The sequence below is a fragment of the Chamaea fasciata genome, unplaced genomic scaffold (genome assembly GCF_029207755.1).
Source record: "Chamaea fasciata isolate MVZ Bird 193981 ecotype frontalis unplaced genomic scaffold, bChaFas1.0.hap1 SCAF_27, whole genome shotgun sequence".
NCBI classification, from domain to species: domain Eukaryota; kingdom Metazoa; phylum Chordata; class Aves; order Passeriformes; family Sylviidae; genus Chamaea; species Chamaea fasciata.
The window spans coordinates 4,303,196-4,324,027 of record NW_027094112.1 but is presented as its reverse complement, the minus strand read 5'-3'; the positions used below and the strand labels follow the sequence as shown (position 1 = coordinate 4,324,027).

The following is a 20,832-nucleotide window of genomic DNA, read 5'->3' as shown; positions in this document are numbered from 1 at the left end:
GCGGCTTGGCAGCGACAGAGCTGGGTGCCCCCCCAAGCCCCCCGAGCCGGGCTGGTGGTCTGGGTAAGGCAGTGACCCCGGGGACCCCCAGCAGTGCCCCCGGGGGTGGGGGCCCCATAAGTGGGAGCAGCCCCGTTCCCGCGGTGAGGGGTGGGGGAGTCCCCAGCCCACCCTGGTGTGGTCACCCCGCAGATTTGGGGGGCACAAGGGACGCCCCCGGGGCGGGCACAGGACAAGGCAGTGCCCCGGGGTGTGGGCCAAGGGGGGACGGACAGAGGCTCACAGACGGACGGACAGACGGACACGGCTGGACAGGGCGAGCGTGGACAGGCACGGCGGGGGGGGGGTGGTGGAACAAGAAGGGAGGGGGGGGCCGGGGCCTGGCGGTCCCAGGACAGCGGGACCCCCCCGGCAGGCCAGGGCTGGGCAGCTGTTAGCACAGGTTAGACCCCCAAAACTGGCTCAGATTCACCCCCCCACCCCCCCAATTCAGGCAGAGCCCCTCCAAGGCAAACACATGCAAACCGCCCCCCCCGGCCCCCCTCGGGGGGCACAGCCGGGGAGCCCCCAAAGCCCCGCACACGCATGCACCCCCCGGGGGGGCTGTGGGGACAGTGCCAGGCACTGGGGGGGCAGCTGGCAGGGACCCCCCACCACCACGGCCAGCTCCGGGGGGGTCCCCCCTGCAGCCGGGGGGGGCCGAGAGCACCATGGAGAAGCGGGGGGGCACCCAGCAGGCAGGGCTGGGGAGGGGGGCACGGCCCCCACCCCGTGCCTGGGGTGGTCCGGGGACACGCCGGGTCCCCTTTGGTCACTTACTGTCCCTGCCGGGCAGGGAGGGCCCGAGGCACGGCGAGATGCTGGGGGGGGCTGCGGCAGGGGGAGACCCCCCCCCTCAGTAAAGAGTGTGGCAGGGGGAGCCCCCCGGGCACCGCTGGCCGGGCTCGGGGTGGGGGGCACCAAGGCAACCGGCGGGGCTGTCCCGCACCCCAAAACCAGCGCTGGGGGGGCTGGGGAGCCCCCCGCCCGCACCCCCTCACCCTAACGCAGGTAAACGTCCCGGCCCCAGCCCTCGCCATCGCTCGGGGGGGGCTCCTGGCCCTTGGCTCGGCCCCGCGGCCCCCGCGCCTCCGGCCGGGCTCCGTCCCCGGGGCTGCCCGGCGGCTCCTCCTCCACGGGCTCCATCTCGATGTCCATGCAGCACGAATCCCCGGGCTCCGAGTCCCGGCCGCCCGGCGCCTCCGTGTCGAAGGTGTCCTGGCGGGACAGGCTGCGGGGGCCCGGGCGGGCGGGCGGCGGCGGGGGTCTGCCCTGCCCGCGACCCCCCGAATCCCCCGGGCCCTGCCGGAGGCGGCCGTGCTCCCCCTCCGGGTACGGACCCTGGGTGCGAGAAGCAACCACACCATGCGGGGATGGATGGGCGGGGGGCACTGGGGGGTCACTGGGGGGTTAGTGGGGGGTTAGTGGGGGTCACGGAGCGGGGAGGGGGGGGGACACACGCTCCTGCCCAGCCTGGCCTGGTGGCGCGGTGGCAGCAGGGCTCAGCCGGGGGGACACCGGGGCGGGGATTGGGGACTGGGGAGGGGGAGCAGCACAGGGGAGGAGGGGGCTGCGGGGGGTGGGAGGGGGCGTGGAGCGGCAGCAGCAGCGTGCGGCTCGCTGGAAGATTTAGCGACAGAGACAACACAGGACACGTGTCCCCCCTCTGTCCCCAGCCCCCGGGGGTGGCTGCAGGACCCCCCCAGTCCAGCACTGCAGTGGGATGGGGTTGAGCCAGGACACCCCCAAAGCCTGGCCCCCAGCACGGCTCCCCCAGAGAAGTGTGGGGATGGGGGTCTGGCAGCCCCCCAGGAAGGCACAGGGTGGGTCCTGAAGGGGGCAGATCCTGGGGGTTCCCAATCCCCAGGACAGCTCAGATTCCCAGGAGACCCCGAACGTGGGGCTGGCACGGAGAGATCCCCAGGGCTGACCCCAGTGATGGCCCCAATGCAGGAGTGGGAGCGGGTCCCTGGGGTGACCCCAACCCCAGAGCAGTCCCACAGCAGGGGCCTGCAGTACCCCCGGGGGGGGCGCAGGTTCCCAAAGGAACAATCCCAGGGGTGGTCCCACTCCTGGGGGGCTGTGGCTCTCCATGGTGACCCCAATGCCATGGGGTGACCCCAATCCTATGGAGTGACCCCAATCCCAGGGTCTCCAGGGCAGGTGACCCCACAGCTTGGGACCACAGCCCCCTGGGGTGACCCTGACCCCACAGGTGGCCCCAATCCCAGAGAGGAGAGCAGGTTCCCAGGGAAGGTGACCCCAGGGACAGTCCCACACCTGCGGGGGGCCATAGTCCCATGGAGTGACCCTGATCCCAGGCCAGGTGACCCCAGGGACAACCCCGCACCTGGGGTGGGCCACAGTCCCATGGAGTGACCCTGATCCCAGGCCAGGTGACCCCAGGGACAACCCCACACCTGGGGGGGGCCACAGTCCCATGGAGTGACCCTGATCCCAGGCCAGGTGACCCCAGGGACAACCCCACACCTGGGGGCGCCGTGACTCCCCGCGCTGTCCCCAAGGCCTGGGGGTGGTGGGCTGTCCCCGGTGTCCCCGGTGTCCCCGGCGCCACCTCACAGCGCGTGCTCCTCCAGGGGTCCGGGGGGGCTGGGGGTGGCCTCGCGGCCCCAGAGGTTGAGGTTCCTGCGCAGGGAGGTGAGCACCTGTACCTGGAGGTTGGAGACGGGCGCGGGGCTGGCGGCCAGCGCCGCCGTGGCCATGGTGCGGTTCAGCAGCGGGTTCGGGGGGTTGCTGCTGGGCGGGTGCGTGGCCTTCCAGTACGCCTCCAGGTACTCGGCCAGGTGCTCGCAGGCCTCCTCCAGCTGGTTCTCGTCCAGAACGATGTCAAACATCTCCTGGGGAACGGGCAGGGACGGGTGGGGACAATGGGAGAGGGTGGGGTCAGTGGGACAGAGTGGGGTCAGTGGGACACGGAGGGACAGCTGGACATCGTGGAGCCTATAGGACAGGGTCTGGTACCCGCACATGGGGCAGAGCCTGTGGGACAGGGTGGGGCAGCTGGGTGTGGGGACAGTGGGACAGGGTGGAGCCTATAGGACAGGGTGGGGACAATAGTACAGGGTGGGGTGGCTGGACATGGGGCAGAGCCCGTGGGACAGGGTGGGGACAATAGGACCCAGGCCAATGGAGAAGGGCCAATGCTGGACCAAGGGTGGAGCCCAGGGGACAGGGCGAGGCTGTGGGCCTGGGGCAGAGCCAACGGGGCGGGTCAGGGACAGCGGGACAGGGAGGGATCCATGGGATGGGACGGGATCTGTGGGATGGGACAGGATCCATGGGATGGGGCAGGACCCGTGGGACAGGGCAGGATCTATGGGACAGGGAGGGATCCATCGGACAGGGCGGGATCCATGGGACAGGGAGGGATCCATGGGACAGGGCAGGGACAATGGGACAGGGTGGGCAGGTTTTGGGCACGGGGTGGGTGGGGCAGCTCAGGGCGGGGTCGGGGCGGGTGGCACCGCGGTGGCCGGGTCACACTCACAGGCGGGCACTGCGCCAGCTTGTCCGAGGCCACCATCTGCACGTTGAGGTGCTTGGCCTGCGACTTCCCCCGGGACTTCACCAGCCGCTGCAGCACCTGGGCAGGAGGGGACAGGCCGAGGTGGCCCTGGGGACACGGCCGGACCCTGCTGGCACCGCCCCCCGCCCACCGCGGGGCCCGCACCCACCTTGGGCGAGGTGATTTTGATGTAGACGATGATGGGCGCCAGGGAGGTCTTGGCCAGCTGCGCCGGGTGGTTGATGGTGTCGGCGTCCAGGGCCACCAACTGCAGCGTCCGGGCCAGCTCGAAAATGCGCTCGGTCTCGCTCTGCACCTCGGCTGCGGAGGGGACACACGGGGACGGGGTGAGGGGACAGCGTTGGGGGATGTGATGAGGACACGGCAGCAGGAGGGGGCTTGGCCACCTCGGTGTCACCGCAGGGACACGGGGTCACTGCAGGAGCCCCCCACCCCCACCCCAAACCATGCACACACACACCGCGGTGTCACCAGGGTGTCACCAGGGTGTCCCCAACCCTCAGGGTCTGTCCCAGCGCCTGGGCAGGGCCAGCTGGGGGCGGGGGAAGGGGGAACGGGGGGTCCCAGCAGGTCCCTGTTACATACCCAAGACATCTGTATCAGGAGCAGGAGGGGAGGAAGGAGGCGGCACGGAGGGGAGGAACCCCAAAAGAAAAGAGAAATAAGAAAAGAAAAAAAAAATAGGAAAAGAAAAAGAAAAGAAAAGAAAAAAAAAAACCACAACAGAGAAGATAAAAGAGGAAGAGGAGGAGGAGGAGGAAGAGGAGGAGGAGGAGGAGGAGAGGCACTGAGTCACACGGGGGGAGCACAGGGCCCCCCGTTCGTCACCCCCACCCCCCGGGCCGGGCTGGGGGGGCTGATACAGATGGAGGCTTGGGGGGGTCCCGCTGGCCGGGGGGTCCTGGGGGGTCCCGGGGGGTCGTACCCAGGCTGGAGCGGGTGCTGGAGCGCTCGATGATGGTGTGCTTGCTGGGGTTGTTGAGCACGGAGCGCTTGGCCAGCGAGATGTCGGCCGTGACCCGCGTGATGGAGATCCTGGGGACACAGCGGGGGCAGCCACGGCGGGGGGGACACCCCCAAACCCACCCCAAACCCCCTCCGGGACCCCCCATTGTCACCCCCTTCCTGACGCCCCACACTGCTGGAGATGCTGGACCCACCCTGGTCAGGGTTTTCCTCTAGGATTTGGGGTCCCCCTATGGGATTTGGGGTGCCTTCCATGGTGTTAGGGGTCCCCTCGTGAGTTTAAGGGTCCCTCTGTGGGTTTAGGGTTCTCCCATGAGTTTAGGGGTTTCTCTATGGGGTTAGGGGTCCCTCTGTGGGTTTAGGGGATCCCATGAGTTTAGAGGTCCCTCTATGGGGTTAGGGGTCCCTCTATGGGGTTACGGGTCCCTCTGTGGGTTTAGGGGTCCCACATAGGGTTAGGGGTCCCACACAAGGTTAGGGGTCCCTCTATAGGGTTAGGGGTCCCTCTGTGGGTTTAGGGGATCCCATGAGTTTAGAGGTTTCTCTATGGGATTAGGGATCCCCACACAAGGTTAGGGGTCCCACACGGGGTTAGGGGTTCCACACAGGGTTAGGGGTCCCTCTATGGGGTATGGGGTCCCTCTGTGGGTTTGGGGGTCCCTCTATGGGGTTAGGGGTCCCTCTGTGGGTTTGGGGGTCCCACACAAGGTTAGGGGTCCCTCTATGGGGTTAGGGGTCCCTCTGTGGGTTTGGGGGTCCCTGGCCCTGCGCCCCCCCCTCACCTGCCATCAAAGCGATGCTTCAGGAAGTCGAACAGCGCCTTCTGCATCATGTCCGTGACCTGGGGGCAGGGACAGCGGGGACAGAGTGTCACCGTGGGGCTGGGGTCCCCCTCCCGGAGCCCCCCGAGCCCTCCCCACCCCGCAGCGCTCACCTCATAGCCCTTCAGCGAGGGTCCCACCAGGATGATGGGGCGCATGGAGGGCACCACGTCGTACGGGGGCACGTGCTCGGTCTGGGGACACAGCCGGGGGTCACCGGGGCCGGGAGGGGACACGGGGCACCTTCAGCTTTGTCGCCCCCCCACCCCCCGCGGGGGCGGCTCCGGGGGTGGGTTTTTTTGGGGGGGCTGCAAGCGGGGGACACGTCCCTCATCCCCCCCCCCCCCCCAATCCCGGGGGTCCTGGCGCTACTCACCGACTTCTGCTTCTGCTTGGCTACGTCCCGGGTGGCCGCGGGGGCCGGGGGGCGAGAGGAGACAAACAAGGCATGCGTGTTACCGCGGGCACGGGGGGCCGGGGCCACGGGGCGGTGACACAGGGACGTGTGTGGGTGACACAGGGACACGGGGGGGTGTGACACAGGGACATGTGTGTGTGACACAGGGACACGGGGGGGTGTGACACAGGGACATGGGGGTGTGTGACACAGGGACATGTGTGTGTGACACAGGGACACGGGGGGGTGTGACACAGGGACATGGGGGTGTGTGACACGGACATGTGTGTATCACACAGGGAGATGGGGCTGTGACACAGGGACATGGGGGTGTGACACAGGGACATGGGGGTGTGACACAGGGACACGGGGCTGTGACACAGGGACATGGGGGTGTGTGACACAGGGACATGGGGGTGTGACACAGGGACATGGGGGTGTGTGACAGAGGGACATGGGGGTGTGTGACAGAGGGACATGGGGGTGTGACACAGGGACATGTGTGTGTGTGACAGAGGGACGTGTGTGTGACACAGGGACACGGGCATGACACAGGGACATGGGGGTGTGACACAGGGACATGGGGGTGTGACACAAGGACACGGGCATGGCCCAGGGATGGGTGTGTGACACAGGGATGTGTGTGTGACACAGGGAGACGGGGCTGTGACACAGGGACACGGGCGTGACCCAGGGAGGTGTGTGTGTGTGACACAGGGACACATGTGTGTGACACAGGGACACGGGCGTGACCCAGGGACGGGTGTGTGTGTGACACAGGGACATGGGGGTGTGTGACACAGGGACATGGGGGTGTGACACAGGGACATGTGCGTGACCCCCAGGGTGACTCAGGGACACATGTGTGACCCTCTGGGGGAGCCTGGGACACGTGTGTGTGACACAGGAACATGTGACTCCCAAGCCAGGGACACAGGTGTGTGACACAGGGACACGTGTGTGACATACAGGGAGATGTGTATGACACAGGGACACGGGTGTGACCCCCCAAGGGTGAGCCAAGGACATGGGTGTGTGACACAAGGACACGGGTGTGTGACACAGGGACACGGGTGTGTGACACAGAGACATGGGCATAACCCCTGGGGGAGCCAGGGACACAGGTGTGACCTGCCGAGGGTGACCCAGGGACACATTTGTGACCCAGAGGTGACCCAGGGACATGAGTGTGACCCCTCAAGGGTGACCCAGGGACACATTTGTGACCCAGAGGTGACCCAGGGACACGAGTGTGACCCCTCAAGGGTGACCCAGGGACACATTTGTGACTCCCCAAGAGTGACCCAGTGACACATGTGTGACCCCCCCAAGGGTGACCCAGGGACATGTGTGACCCAAGGACACGTGTGTGACCCCCTGAGGGTGACCCAGTGACACATGGGTGACCCAGAGGTGACCCAAGGGACACGTGTGTGACACAGGCCATGCCCCAGGTGACACGTGTGTGACACGAGGTGGCCTTGGGGACAGTCACACACCGAGCACCGCCCACTCCGGGGGGAACTGGGGACTCTGCAGGGCTCGGGGGGCGGCTGGGACCCCCCAGGTCTGCAGACCCCCCCCCCGTCCCGCGTGGTGGTTGTGCCCGAACCCCCCCAGCTTATGCCCGGTTTGGGGGGAGGGATGGTCCATTCTCAGCCGCGGGGGGGATGAGACACCGGCCGTGCTGGAACACACCATGCGCACACTGCGGGGGGAGGCAACCGGGAGGGGGGGCACGGGCTGGTCCATCCCATGGGCTGGGGGGGACAAGCACGGGCTGATCCATCCCATGGCCGGGGGGGGGGGGATCACAGCCACGGGCTGATCCATCCCATGGGCTGGGGGGGGGGGGATCACAGCCACGGGCTGATCCATCCCATGGACGGGGGGGGATCACAGCCACGGGCTGATCCATCCCATGGACGGGGGGGGATCACAGCCACGGGCTGATCCATCCCATGGGCTGGGGGGGATCACAGCCACGGGCTGATCCATCCCATGGACGGGGGGGGATCACAGCCACAGGCTGATCCATCCCATGGGCTGGGGGAGATCACAGCCACGGGCTGATCCATCCCATGGACGGGGGGGGGATCACAGCCACGGGCTGATCCATCCCATGGACGGGGGGGATCACAGCCACGGGCTGATCCATCCCATGGACGGGGGGGATCACAGCCACGGGCTGATCCATCCCATGGACGGGGGACGATCACAGCCACGGGCTGATCCATCCCATGGACGGGGGGGTTCACAGCCACGGGCTGATCCATCCCATGGACGGGGGACGATCACAGCCACGGGCTGATCCATCCCATGGACTGGGGGGTTCACAGCCACGGGCTGATCCATCCCATGGACAGGGGGGGGGGGATCACAGCCACGGGCTGATCCATCCCATGGACGGGGGGTTCACAGCCACAGGCTGATCCATCCCATGGAGGGGGGGGATCACAGCCACGGGCTGATCCATCCCATGGGCTGGGGGGGGCGGACAGAGCCATGGACTGATCCATGCCATTGACAGCAGGGTGGTGGGGTCAGCCACAGACTGGTCCATGGGGTGGATGCAACCATGGACTGATCCATCCACAGTCCATGAGGGGGGGATGCAAACATGGACTGATCCATCCCATGGTCCACAGGGGGGATGTAGCCATGGACTGATCCATCCCATTGACAGTGGTGGGATGCAGCCATGGACTGATCCATCCCACAATCCACGGGGTGGGGGGGGGGATGCAGCCATGGGCTGATCCAGCCCATTAACCACAGGTGGAGTCACCCCAGGTGCAGGGCTCATCCCGTGCTGCAGCACCGGCACAACACATGGCTCCCAGCCCCGTGGGGTGTCCCCCAGCCCTGTGGGTGCCCCCAGCTCTGTGGCTGCCCCAGCTCCGTGGGATGCCCCCAGCTCCGTGGGTGCCCCCAGCCCTGTGGCTGCCCCAGCTCCATGGGGTGTCTCCAGCCCTGTGGGTGCCCCCAGCCCTGTGGGATGTCCCACAGCCCTGTTGGTGCTCCAGTCCCATGGGTGCCCCCATCTCCATGGGGTGCCCCCAGCCCCATGGGGTGCCCTCAGCCCCGTGGGTGCCCCCAGCCCCATGGGGTGCCCCCAGCCCCATGGGGTGCCCTCAGCCCCGTGGGTGCCCCCAGCCCCATGGGGTGCCCCCAGCCCCCTGGGGTGCCCCCAGCCCCATGGGGTGCCCCCAGCCCCATGGGGTGCCCTCAGCCCCGTGGGTGCCCTCAGCCCCATGGGGTGCCCCCAGCCCCGTGGGGTGCCCATCTCCACGGGGTGCCCCCAGCCCCCCGGCAGTGTTAGGGCAGGCAGCGGGTGCAGCAGGCGGGGCGGGGGCCGGCGGGGGCCGTTACCTTCCTAAAGAAAGGGATGCGCTTGTTGTGGGCGGGGGGGGTGGTGACACTGCTCACGCTACTCTTAGGAGAGCGCTGGGTCTCCATGGCCTCCTCCTCCTCCTCTAACTCATCGGGATCAAAGGCAAAGCTAGGCACCTCCAGGCCACCTGGGGACGGCCGGAGCCGCGGCACGGCAGGGAGAGAAGAAGAGCGATAATGGCGACGGAAGGAAGGGGGAAATGGGAATGGGGTGGTGCAGCTGGAAGAGGAGAAGCGGAGCAGAGGGATCCCAGGGGGAAATGGGGTCACCCTGCCTGCACCCGGGACCGAGGGACGGGGGAGGGGGGTCACCCATGGGGAGGTGGGGGAAGGACCCCCAGGGCCGAGGGGACCCGGGACACTCTTACCGCTGGCCGGGGGCGTGGGCCGGCGTGTCCCTGTCACCACATCGCCCAGGCTGGTGCTGGAGTTGTCACCCGATTTGCTGCGTGGGAGGAGCGCATAGAGAGAGAGCGATGAGGGTGGGATTGGGGGGCGGGGAGGGGGGGTCCGGGAGGAACTGTGGGAGGGGTCGGGGCGAGCCCCACCTCGAGCTCAGGCGGCTCTGCCGCATCTTCTGCTCCTGCAGCAGCCGCATGTTCTCCAGCTTGACGGGGCTGGGGATGAAGCCCACCTCGCAGCCCTCCTTCACCAGCCGCCCGATCCACCAGTCGTTGTTGTACTTCTGCTCCGGGGACGGGGGGGAAAAACACTTTAAAACCCCCCCAGAGCTGCCCCAGCGCTGCCCCCCAGCCCCCCCCCCCCCAGCCCGCTCCCACCTCCTTGATGTGCAGGAAGTCCTTGGGCTCGAAGCAGATGGCCATGCCCTGCACGGGCACGTCGTCGGTGGCCGAGGGGTTGTAGCCCACGTTGGTGCGCACGGCGAAGGCCACCGGCTTGGTCTGCCGAGAGGAAGGGGGGTCAGCAGCTCCCCCCGCCCCAAAACGGGGAGATCCCACCCTCTGCTGCCCCAGAACTGAGAGATTCCACCCCAAAACAGAGATCCCACCCCAAAACAGAGATCCCACCCCAAAACAGAGATCCCACCCCAAAACAGAGATCCCACTCTCTGCCAGCCCAGAACAGAGAGATTCCATCCCAAAACAGAGAGATCCCACCTCAAAACAGAGATATTCCACCCCAAAACGGGGAGATCCCACCCCAAAACAGAGATCCCACTCTCTGCCACCCCAGAACAGAGAGATCCCACCCCAAAACAGAGATATTCCACCCCAAAACGGGGAGATCCCACCCCAAAACAGAGAGATCCCACCCCAAAACAGAGATCCCACTCTCTGCCACCCCAGAACAGAGAGATCCCACTGCAAAACGGGGAGATTCCACCCCCTCATCCCACCCCGGCCAGGCAGGTGCCGGTGCCGCTGTCACCAGCTTGGCTCCTCACCAGCGGCTCCTCACCAGCGTGGCCACAACCCCCGGCCAGGAGCTAACAAGGGGCTCATTAGCTCATTAGCTAATTGCCCCAGGCCCTCACGGTGTGATGGACACTCAGCCGAGGCGAGAACGCAGGCTCCCAGTTCCACCCAGTAAACCCCCCTGCCTTCCCAGTGCCCCCCACCCACACCATGATCCCGGGGCCGTTGCTCCAGAGGATGGGACACGGCAGGGATGGGGTGCAGGGGGTCCCGGGGGGTCCCTCTCGCGGGCCAGGGGGTCCCGCGGGCGCTCTGTCCCTGCTGTCCCACCTTGGCTTTCTCCAGCTGGGCCATGGCCTGGCGCTCGGCCTCCTTGCGCAGCGCCTCCCGGTCCTCCTCCAGCGACACATCCGAGTCCGAGGGGCGGCTGGTGTAGGACTCAGCCGAGCCCTGGGGCAGCAGAGAGGGGGCTCAGCCCACCCTGTGCCCCCCCAGGACAGCGAGCCCAGCCCTCCGACCCGCCAGCATCCTCTCACTGGGGCCGGTGCCCATCACCGTGGCCAATGGGAGCCATTCCGGGGCTGCCCAGAGCCACCCGGGGCTGTCCGGAGCCACCCGGGGCTGCCTGGAGTCACCCGGGGCTGCCCAGAGTCACCCAGAGCCATCCTGGGACTGTTCGGAGCTATCCCAGGACTGTCCGGAGCCATCCCGGGACTGTCCGGAGCCATCCCGGGACTGTTTGGGAGCCACCCAGAGCCATCCCGGGGCTGCCCGGAGCCACCCGGAGTCGTTTGGAGACAACCGGGGCCATCCCAGGACTGTCCGGAGCCATCCTGGGGCTGCCTGGAGCCATCCCGGGACTGTCCGGAGCCATCCTGGGACTGTCCGGAGTCACCTGGGGCTGCCCAGAGTCACCCAGAGCCATCCCGGGGCCGTTCGGAGCCGTCCCGGGACTGTCCGGAGCCATCCCGGGGCCGTCCGGAGCCGCCCCAGCGGGGTCACGGCAGGAGAGGGACACGGCAGCTGTTGTCACCGCTCCGGCCGGGAACGTGACACCGGCCCGGCGCCCGCTCTCCCATCCCGCTCCCCGGGGCCTCTCCGAGAGCCGGGGAGGCAGCGGGGACCCCCCGAGTGTCCCCCAGCTCAGGGCAGCCCGGGGGACAGCGCTGTCCCCACCACGGGAGCTCAGGGCGGTGGGGACAGGGCGCTGTGGGGCCACTCGGGGTCACCCCGGGACAAAGTTGGAGCTTTTGGGGTGGGATCGGGGACCCCCTGCTCAGGACCCCCAGGACAGCGGGGACACCCAAGGGACGCCCCCGCCCCGTGGCGGTGGGTGACACGTGGGACCACCCTGGGGGCTGCGGGACCCCCCATCCCTGATTTGTCCCAACCTTTCCCAACCCCGGGGGTCACTCAGCCCCTTTGCACAGCCCCCCAACCATGGGGCCGCGGACCCCCAAAACCCACGGGGCACAGCCCGGCTGCCCCACGGAGGGGACTTTGGGGGGGTCACCAGAGCTCGGGCACGACGCCGTCACCCCACAGCTCCCGGGCCCAGCCCCACGGAGCCGAGGGGGACCCGCGCCGAGGGCAGAGGGGCCGGGGGGCTCCTGGGGGGCTGCGGGGCGGGGGGGGGGGGGTCGCTCACCGAGGCAGCGGGGTGGTCTTTGCCGGGGATCTCCATGGTGGCAGCGGCGGGGGCGAGCGGGGCGGGCGCAGGGCCGGGCACGGGGGGGGCTCAGGTTTCAGCCCCGGGTAAATTTAGCCCGGTGCCGGGCAGGGGGTGGGAGCCGGGGGGGCCCTGCCGAGCCACAGGGTTGGGGAGGGCGGGTTTGGTGCCAGCCGGGGGACACCGCGGCTGTGACACCCCAAAAGGGGCTGCGGTTTGGGGGGGACCCCTCCAGCACCCACGGCAGAGCAGAGAGGGGCCCAGGGCACAGCCAGGCCGGGCTCGGTGTGACCCCCCCTCAGTCCCCGGGGGACAAAGAACCGCTGGGACCCCCCCAAAGGTGCCGGGGCCCCCCTCACCTGCCGGACGAAGCTGTTGGAGGTGGTGTCGGAGGAGGTGCTGCCGTCCGAGCGCTTGAAGCGGCTCTTGCGCCGGCTGTACTTGCCCTGGGGACAGCGGAGGGGAGCGCTGGGACCCCCAAAACTCCCCACACAACTCCGGGGGGGGCAGCGCTGCATCCCCCCAGCCTCCGCCGCCGGGGGTGCCCCAACCCCTCCAGCCCCAAACTGCAGCCAGACCCCGCTCTGGGGCGGTCGGGATGGGGTGGGATGGATGGGATCAATGGGATGGGATGGGATGGGGTGAATGGGATGGGATGAGTTCCCTGGGATGGGATCCCTGGGATGGGATCCATGGGATGGGGTGGGATGGACAGGATTGTGTGGGATGGGATGGATGGATGGGGTGGGATGGGATAAGATCCATGGGATGGGATGGAATGGGATGGGGCAGCCCCTCCCCGGGGGTACTGAGGGGGCTGTGACCCCAACCCCACAGTGGGGCTGAGCAGGTTCAGAGGAAGAGGCCCCCAACTCCAGCTCCCCCCAGTCAAACCAGAGCCCAAACCAGCCCCCCCCCGGGCTGGGGGTGACACCTGTGGGGGGCTCCCCACACCCCCCTCCACCACCCCATTGCCCGAGACCCCTCCAGCCTGGGCACCCACCCGCACGGGACCCCCGCTCCCTCCTGCTGGGATGGGCTGGAGGAGGTGGGGGTGTCTCGGTGCCCCCCCCGTGGCAGCTCGCTCCCTTTGGGGGAGGTAAAAGGGGGGACAATGCCGGGGGGAGCGGGCTGTCCCCTCCCCAGCGCCCCCGAGGGACAGCTGGGCCCAGCTGCCGCCCAGCCCGGGGGTGGGGGGTCCCTACGCTGGGTATTTTTAGGTCCAGGACCCCCCCTCCACATGAGGGTTGGGGCTCAGTGACGAGGCTCCCCCTGCCCCCCATCCGCCGGGAACCCCCGCCCCAAAAACTGTCACCCCCCCCCCCAAGAGCACGGAGAGCGGGGGTCTGTCCCCAGTGCCCCCCACCCCTCCGCGACCAGCGAGGGACAGGTCCCTCCTCCCCCCAAAACCAGAGGGGACAACCCGAGGGAAAGGGGGGCGGCCGGGGGAGGGGGGGGGAGGAGGGAGCACCCCAAGAGTTTTCCCAATTCCTAAAACTTTCCCGGTGGGCACAACACCCCCGCCCCAAAAAAAAAAAACAAAACAAACCCCCACCTGCCCACTTCGCCCAGGGGATTGGGGAACTGGGGGAGCCGGGTTTGGGGTCTCTCCAAGCCTTATGGGGGACGACACCCCTTTAATTTTGGGGTGCTGGGAGGGCGGGATCACCCCGTCCTCAGTGCCGGGATTTGGGGGGGGGGGAAGGGGATGAACCCCATCTGTTGCCCCCCTCCAGCCCCACGGGTGGGGGGAGATTCCACAGGATGAACCCCCCGCCCCCGCCGTTCCCCGGGGGGCGATGCCGACACCCCCGCGCCGCCCCTTCCCCCCCCCCAAAAAAACAAACACCCCCGGGGGTGTCACCTGGAGCGCGGCGTTGTCCAAGACGTCCATCTGGATGTCCTGCGTGGAGCTGTAGGGGGTCCGGGCCATGCCGCCTTCCCGCACCATGGAAGCGCCGGGCTCGGCGGGATTTTGGGATGGATGGGTGGGTGGATGGCGGCGAGGGGGGGGGGAACCACACAGAGGAAGATGATGACGATGACGATGAAGCTCAGGCCTGGCCCCCGCGGTGACGGAGCGGGAGGAGGAGGAGGAGGAGGAGGAGGAGGAAGGAGGAGGAGGAGTGGTGGGAATGGCGCAGGGGGGGCGAGGGATGGGCGGCCGCTCCCGCACCGCCTTCCCGGGGGGATGGGGGATGCGGGAATGCGGCCGCCCCCCCCCCCTCCGCCCCCCGCTCAATCCCAGGTTCGGCACCCCCGCAGCGGCTCCTTCCCAAAAGAAAAAAAAAAAAAAAAAAAAAAAAAGGGGGGGGGGGGTGTGGGTCCCCGGTTTGCCCGCCCACCCCTTACACTGTGGGCTGAGGGGGACCCCAAAAAGAGCCGAGGGGGGGGCACGGGGACCCCCAAAACGTCAGCGCCCGAAGCGGGATCTGCCAGTTTGGGAATCCAGCGCTCCCTCGGGACGAGGCTGCCCCCCAAAATCCAGCTTTTCCCCCCCAAAACCTCCCCTGAGCCCCCCAGGGTGGCACAGGGGGGGACCCCCAGACCCCGCTGGCTGCTCCTGGCAGGCAGGACAGTGTCCCCTGTCCCCTCTCCCAGCCACCCTGGGGACAATCCTCCCTCCCCAGGGACCCCGGGCACGGAGGGGACAATCCCCGCCGTCCCCAGCTGAGTGCCCCCCCCCAGCGCTGTCACCCCGCCGGCTGTTGGAAAGTTAAAAATTCCTTTACGCCCAGGCCGGCCCCGCTCCAGAGGGGCTTTCCCTGCTCCCGGGACAGCTGACACCACATTTTCCACCCTCGTGCCCCATCCATCACCAGCTCCAGAGGAAGGGGAGCTTAGGGGGGGGGGGGGCACAAACGGCTCGGGGGGCACCCCAAACCCGGAGCCCCCCCGTGCCCGGGAAAGCTCCTGCCCGTGCCCTGCGTCCCCCAGGTGTAAATGAACCCCCTGGAGGGTCTGTGGGGGGCACAGGGGTGTTTTTGGGGGGCAGAGCAGAAGCGGGGGGGGGGGGGGGGTGCTCATTTCCAGGCGGGATCCTGCCCGGGGGCGGAGGCGAGCGCACCATCGCCTGGCACTGCGTGGGAGAGTAACACAATTACGGCATCTCCTCCTCTCTCCCGGCGCTGCTCCGGCTCCCCCCGCGCTGCTCCCGGGACAAGCTCCGCGAGCATCCATAGCCCGTGGATATTCCCGGGAATCCAACGGCGAAACTCCTCGGAACCGCTCCGCGGGGGTAGCAGCAGCAGCATCATCCCGACCTGAGACTCCTCAAATTTGGGGTCAGGTGGGTTTCCTCCTCCTGGGATCCTTGGGGAGCGCCAGGTGGGACTTGCAGAGGGCTCGGGGACACGCTCAGCCCCGGGATTGTCACCAGCATTGTCACCAGCATTGTCCCGTCCCCACCCGGGAGCCCGGCGGCGACACGATTCCCGCAGCCCTGAGCCCTCTCCCGCCCTCGGGGAGCCTCCGGATCGGGCTGTTTGTTTAAGGAAAACGATGAGTCGGTTTTGAAACACCGAGAGCCTGTGTTTACCCGTGTTTTTTCTGGGGAAACGAACCAAAAATCTGTCGGCAGCGGCTCCTCAGCTCGCGCCATATGTCGGCTGCGCCGCGGCCGCCAGATCCCCGGGGGAAACCATCAAAAGCATCCCAGCCCCGGGGCTTCGCCAGGTGATTTTGGGGGGATAACGAAGTGATCTCGGCGCGTTTGAACTCTCCAGACGCTCCCAGGCGGCAGGAAGGAGGGAGAACGGCTGCAAAACCCGCGGATTTTGGGGGTTATGGGACATCAGGGAGGTTGAAAAGCGGAGTTTTCAGGTTGGGGTTGGTTCAGAGCGGGGATTCAGTCACCTCGGTGTTTTTAGGCCAGTCACAACCCGCACGTTATCGCTCCCCAAGAATTCCCTGTTCCCAGGAACCCTCCGGCAATCTGTTCCCAGCGCTTTTCTGGGTCGCACCAGGCCCTTCCCGAGAGTTTTTTGGGGCAGGAGTCATCACCCAGCCCGGCCCTGCCTCAGTTTTACCAACTGCAGAACGATGCCCGGGACACACCCGGACCTTGCCCGTGACCAAACCCGGAATCCAGGAATGGGGAATGTTCTCTGAAAACCCTCACCAGCCCTGTCAAGAGGTTATTTCCCAGGAAATCCTGAGTTCTCTTTTCCCAGCAGCACCACAACCACTGGAAAAGAGCTGGGATTTGATCCTCAGCTGCAATCCCAGAGCCCAGCCCACGCTTTGGGGTGAATTCTTGGGAAAGAAGGGAAGACAGAGATTCCACTGCCTGCCAGGAAAAATAAAATGGCAAAGCTGGTGTCAAACCTCTAAGGAATATTTTTCCAGGCAGGGTGGGAGGGACAGACTCTGTCCAGGTGTCTGCAGGGCCAAGGAGGGCCAGTATGGGATGGGCAGGGGCCAGGACAGGGCCAGGCTGGTCCCAGGGCAGGGCCAGACCTCGATGATCCCAAAGCAGATTCAGGCCTCCCAGTACAGACCAGTCCAGGCACAGCACAGGGCCAGTCCTCCCAGTCTGGGCCAGACCGGCCCCTGGACAGGTCCAGTTCTGCCAGGGAGGGCTGGGATGAGCCCTGAATCCTCAGCCCTGAGCTTCCCACAGTGCCAGCAGGACGGGAGCACCCCCCAATCCCATCCCAGTCCATCCCAGTGCTCCCAGCCCATCCCAGTTTATCTCAGTGCTCCCAGAACATCCCAGTGCTCCCAGTGCATCCCAGTCCTCCCAGTGCATCCCAATCCACCCCAGTCCGTCCCAGTCCTCCCAGTCCATCCCAGTGCTCCCAGTGCATCCCAATCCACCCCAGGGCTCCCAGTTCATCCCAGTGCTCCCAGTTCATCCCAATCCACCCTAGTCCATCCCAGTGCTCCCAGAACATCCCAGTTTATCTCAGTGTTCCCAGTCCATCCCAGTCCCCCCAGTTCATCCCAGTCCTCCCAGTGCATCCCAATCCACCCGAGTCCATCCCAGTGCTCCCAGTTCATTCCAGTGCTCCCAGTTCATCCCAGTCCTCCCAGTTCATCCCAATCCACCCAGTCCATCCCAGTGTTCCCAGAATATCCCAGTGTTCCCAGTCCTCCTAGTTCATCCCAGTCCTCCCAGTTCATCCCAATCCACCCAGTCCATCCCAGCGCTCCCAGAACATCCCAGTTTATCTCAGTGCTCCCAGTCCATCCCAGTCCCCCTACACGTGCCTGTCCCATCCCCACGGCGCATGCGCAGCCCCCGCCCAGCCCTGCCCACCACGCACGCGCGGGCTGTACCACCCCCTACCACCGAGGGGGGAGCCGGGAAGGACCCACGTCCCTCCCACGCTTCCCGCGTGGCTCTCGGCGCCACGCGTGCCCTTTAGATGAGCGGCCAGGCGTGATTTCATCTCGGCTGCTCCTTTAGCGCGTTTCGGGCCGGGCCGAGGCGGCGGGGATGGGCGCGGGGGGGGGGGGCGGGGGTGGTACGTGCCGCGGGCAGGGGGCGGGCTCAGCGCCGCTGCTGCGTCTCTCCGGCCCCGGCGCCGCCGCCATGAGGTGGGATTTAGGCCGGGCCCGCTCTTGTGGGGATAACGGGGGTCGGGAGGCACCGGGGAGGACGGCAGGGCAGCGGGGGGAACGTTCTCAGCACCGGGGCGGCCTCCGGGCTGTGCCGCGTGGCGGCCCCGGGCGCTGTGAGGCGGCCGCGGCCTCCTGAGGCCTGGCGGGAAAATGGCGGAGCGGCGCCGTGGCCGCGCTGAGGGGCCGGGCGGGCGTGAGCGGGGCCCGGCAGTGCGGCGGGAGGCGGGGAGCGCCGGGCGGGCTGGGCTCGCTGCTCTCGGGCGGTTTGCTCCTCGGGTGAGCTTCTTAAAGCTGCTCGGAGTGTCCGGGGAGCTGAGGAGACGAGCAAGAGTCTCTGAGGGGGATGAGGGTCCCTGAGGGTGTTGTGGGGTCCCTGAGGGGGGTCAGGATCAATGAGGGGTCCCGGAGGATGCTGAAGGTCCCGTGAGGGGCTGCAGGTCCTTGAACTGGATGACGGAGTTCCCTCAGGGGCGGGTGACTGTCCCTAAAGGCGGCAGAGTGTCCCCTGAGGAGGATGCCACAGTCCCCTGAGGGCGGTGCGGGGTCTGGGGAGGGGTGAGGGTCCCCCGAGGGGGCCGCGGTGGGTGCAGCCCCCCGACCCGTGCCCTGACCCCTGTGGCAGTATGCTCCGGCTCCAGAAGAGGCTGGCCTCCAGCGTCCTGCGCTGCGGGAAGAAGAAGGTGTGGCTGGATCCCAACGAGACCAATGAGATCGCCAACGCCAACTCCCGTACGTGAGGGGCCCTGGGGACGGGGAGTGTGGGAAGAGAGGTTTCGGGGGATCGGTAACAGTGAGCTTGCTTCAGATTGATAAAATTATTGAGTCTGGCAAAGGTTTCCCAAAACCACGTGGTGCAACCCTTGGCTTTGGTTAAAATTCAGCCCCTTGAGCAACTTCTCTGCAGTTTAAAGTGGGATTTTTGGGGTTTGCGGTGCTGAGGTGCCTGGCGCTGTCCTCTGGGATAACCAGTGAGGGAATTGGGGTCACTGGAGATCCTGTGGGAGGAACAGGAGGGAAATCAGGGCTCTGAGGAGGGGGCTGGGGTCAGTGCTGGGCTGCCAGTGCCAGGGGAGGTGCTGACAATCCCATGGGATGTTGTGGACCCTTTTCCAGGGCAGCAGATCCGGAAGCTGATCAAGGATGGGCTGATCATCCGCAAGCCGGTGACGGTGCACTCCCGCGCCCGCTGCAGGAAGAACACGCTGGCCCGGCGCAAGGGCCGCCACATGGGCATCGGTGAGAGCTGCGATCCCGCTGGGAATGGGCTGGGAATGGGGGGATTCCCCACCTCCCACAGCCCCTGCTGCTCCCTCGCCCTGGGGGATCACCGCCCCGGGCTTGGGACCCGCTGGGTTGTGTCAGTGATCGTTTCTGTGAGCTGGAGAGGAGGGTGACGGGCTTTGGGGTGGGCGTGGGATTGAGCTGGTGGGGATTTGGGCTCGTCCTCACCCCGTTCCCCCCGTCCCAGGCAAGAGGAAGGGCACGGCCAACGCCCGCATGCCCGAGAAGGTCACCTGGATGCGGCGCATGCGGATCCTGCGGCGGCTGCTGCGGCGCTACCGCGAGTCCAAGAAGATCGACCGCCACATGTGAGTCCTGTCCTCCCACAGAGCCTGGAGTTACACCCTGCCTGGGCAGCCCTGGGCCATCCCCGGCCTTCCCTGGGCCGTTCCCAGCCTCGGGAATACAGGAGCCGGGCAGGGTTTGATGTCCCCACCCCTGTGGCCCCTCAGGTACCACAGCCTGTACCTGAAGGTGAAGGGCAATGTGTTCAAGAACAAGCGGATCCTGATGGAGCACATCCACAAGCTGAAGGCAGACAAGGCCCGCAAGAAGCTGCTGGCGTGAGTCCTGCTGCAGACAGGGATGGGATTAGCAGGAATGATCCCCCCCGTGGGGCATTCCGGGGGGGCTCTGGCAGGATTCAATCCTAAACTGGGCAGGGCGGGGTGGGAGCAGAGCAGTGTGGGGTCCTGGTGGGGTTTTGGTGCTCAGAGAGAAGTGGGAACTGGGAAATCCCTGATCCGGAGTGGGTGAATGATTGACCAGGGCAGGGGAGGGATTACAAAATCCTGCTGGCCTTGGGGGGAAAAGCTGAATCTCCTCACTCCGGGCTTCAGCTGAGACAGGTGACCCCAAAACTGCTCCGGGCGGGAGCAAAGGGAGAACCCCGGGATCCAGCGGGATCTGTGGTGCTGCTGTGGGATGTGAGCAGGGCCCCGGGGACACTGGGGACACTGGGGCCAGTGTCAGGGTGCAGTGGGGCTGTCCCAGGCCCCCCTGACGGCCCCCACCCCACAGGGACCAGGCAGAGGCGCGGCGCTCCAAGACCAAGGAGGCGCGGAAACGCCGGGAGGAGCGGCTGCAGGCCAAGAAGGAGGAGATCATCAAAACCCTCTCCAAGGAGGAGGAGGCCAAGAAGTGACCGCGGGCCGTGCCCTGCACAGGGTGTTCTCCATCCCCAGGCATCCAATAAAACACCCCGGACTCTTCCTGAGGCTCTGTGTCTGCAGTGGGGAACAGGGAATGGCTGGAAATCCATGAAGATCCATGAAAATCCCCGTTCGGGGCCCTTCCCCACAGCCCCAGGGATGGGGGGACTCGGGCAGGGACCCCCCTGAGCCCCCCCAAAGGCTCAGGGAGGAGCTGAGGGTCTGGGGGAGGTTTGGGGGGCTCAGCACCCCCAGAGGAGAAGGAGCTGGGGCTGGAGCTCACACCTGGGACCCTCAGAGCTGGGTCCAGGCCCCCCAAACTCCCCCAGCAGCTCCTTGCCAGCCCCATCCCGCACTGGGAATGTCTGGACAGATGGACAGATGGACACAGCATGGCCTGAGCCCACCTGGGGGGGTTTAATGTGCTGGGGAGGGTGGGTCCCCCCCATGTGGGAAATGGAGCTGAGACCCCCCAACCTCTTCACAGGGATGGGACCCCCGTGTCGTGTCCCAGTGTCACCATGAGGGGGGACAGCACCCACAGACCCCCCCCGAAGTTTGACAGCAACACCCAAGGAGGGGATGCAGCCCCCACCCACCTTAACCCCTGGGGGGCTCTGCAAACAC

At 67.0% G+C, this 20,832-nt stretch overlaps 2 protein-coding genes across 3 annotated transcripts; one reads left to right on the top strand and one right to left on the bottom strand.

Moving 5' to 3' along the window:
- Nucleotides 1-707: 707 nt before the first annotated feature.
- Nucleotides 708-14,252, bottom strand: CACNB1 (calcium voltage-gated channel auxiliary subunit beta 1). 2 transcript variants are annotated; one of them, XM_066205329.1, is made up of 14 exons: nucleotides 14,073-14,217; nucleotides 12,568-12,654; nucleotides 10,870-10,989; nucleotides 9,943-10,065; nucleotides 9,712-9,848; nucleotides 9,532-9,608; nucleotides 5,750-5,769; nucleotides 5,487-5,567; nucleotides 5,335-5,393; nucleotides 4,512-4,621; nucleotides 3,735-3,886; nucleotides 3,548-3,643; nucleotides 2,712-2,897; nucleotides 708-1,380 (listed from the first exon to the last, which is right to left on the bottom strand). In XM_066205329.1, exons 1-14 carry the CDS (start codon nucleotides 14,157-14,159, stop codon nucleotides 1,042-1,044), a joined length of 1,674 nt encoding a protein of 557 aa, XP_066061426.1. In that variant the 5' UTR covers nucleotides 14,160-14,217; the 3' UTR covers nucleotides 708-1,041. The 2 variants fall into 2 exon arrangements, with proteins under 2 accessions (XP_066061426.1, XP_066061427.1); XM_066205330.1 differs by lacking the exon at nucleotides 5,750-5,769 and adding an exon at nucleotides 9,143-9,291 and having other exon boundaries at nucleotides 1,362-2,897; nucleotides 14,073-14,252.
- Nucleotides 14,253-17,692: 3,440 nt separating this feature from the next.
- On the top strand, nucleotides 17,693-20,265 carry RPL19 (ribosomal protein L19). The gene is made up of 6 exons (XM_066205342.1): nucleotides 17,693-17,749; nucleotides 18,396-18,502; nucleotides 18,887-19,009; nucleotides 19,242-19,362; nucleotides 19,507-19,617; nucleotides 20,075-20,265. Exons 1-6 carry the CDS (start codon nucleotides 17,745-17,747, stop codon nucleotides 20,196-20,198), a joined length of 591 nt encoding a protein of 196 aa, XP_066061439.1. The 5' UTR covers nucleotides 17,693-17,744; the 3' UTR covers nucleotides 20,199-20,265.
- Nucleotides 20,266-20,832: the final 567 nt, after the last annotated feature.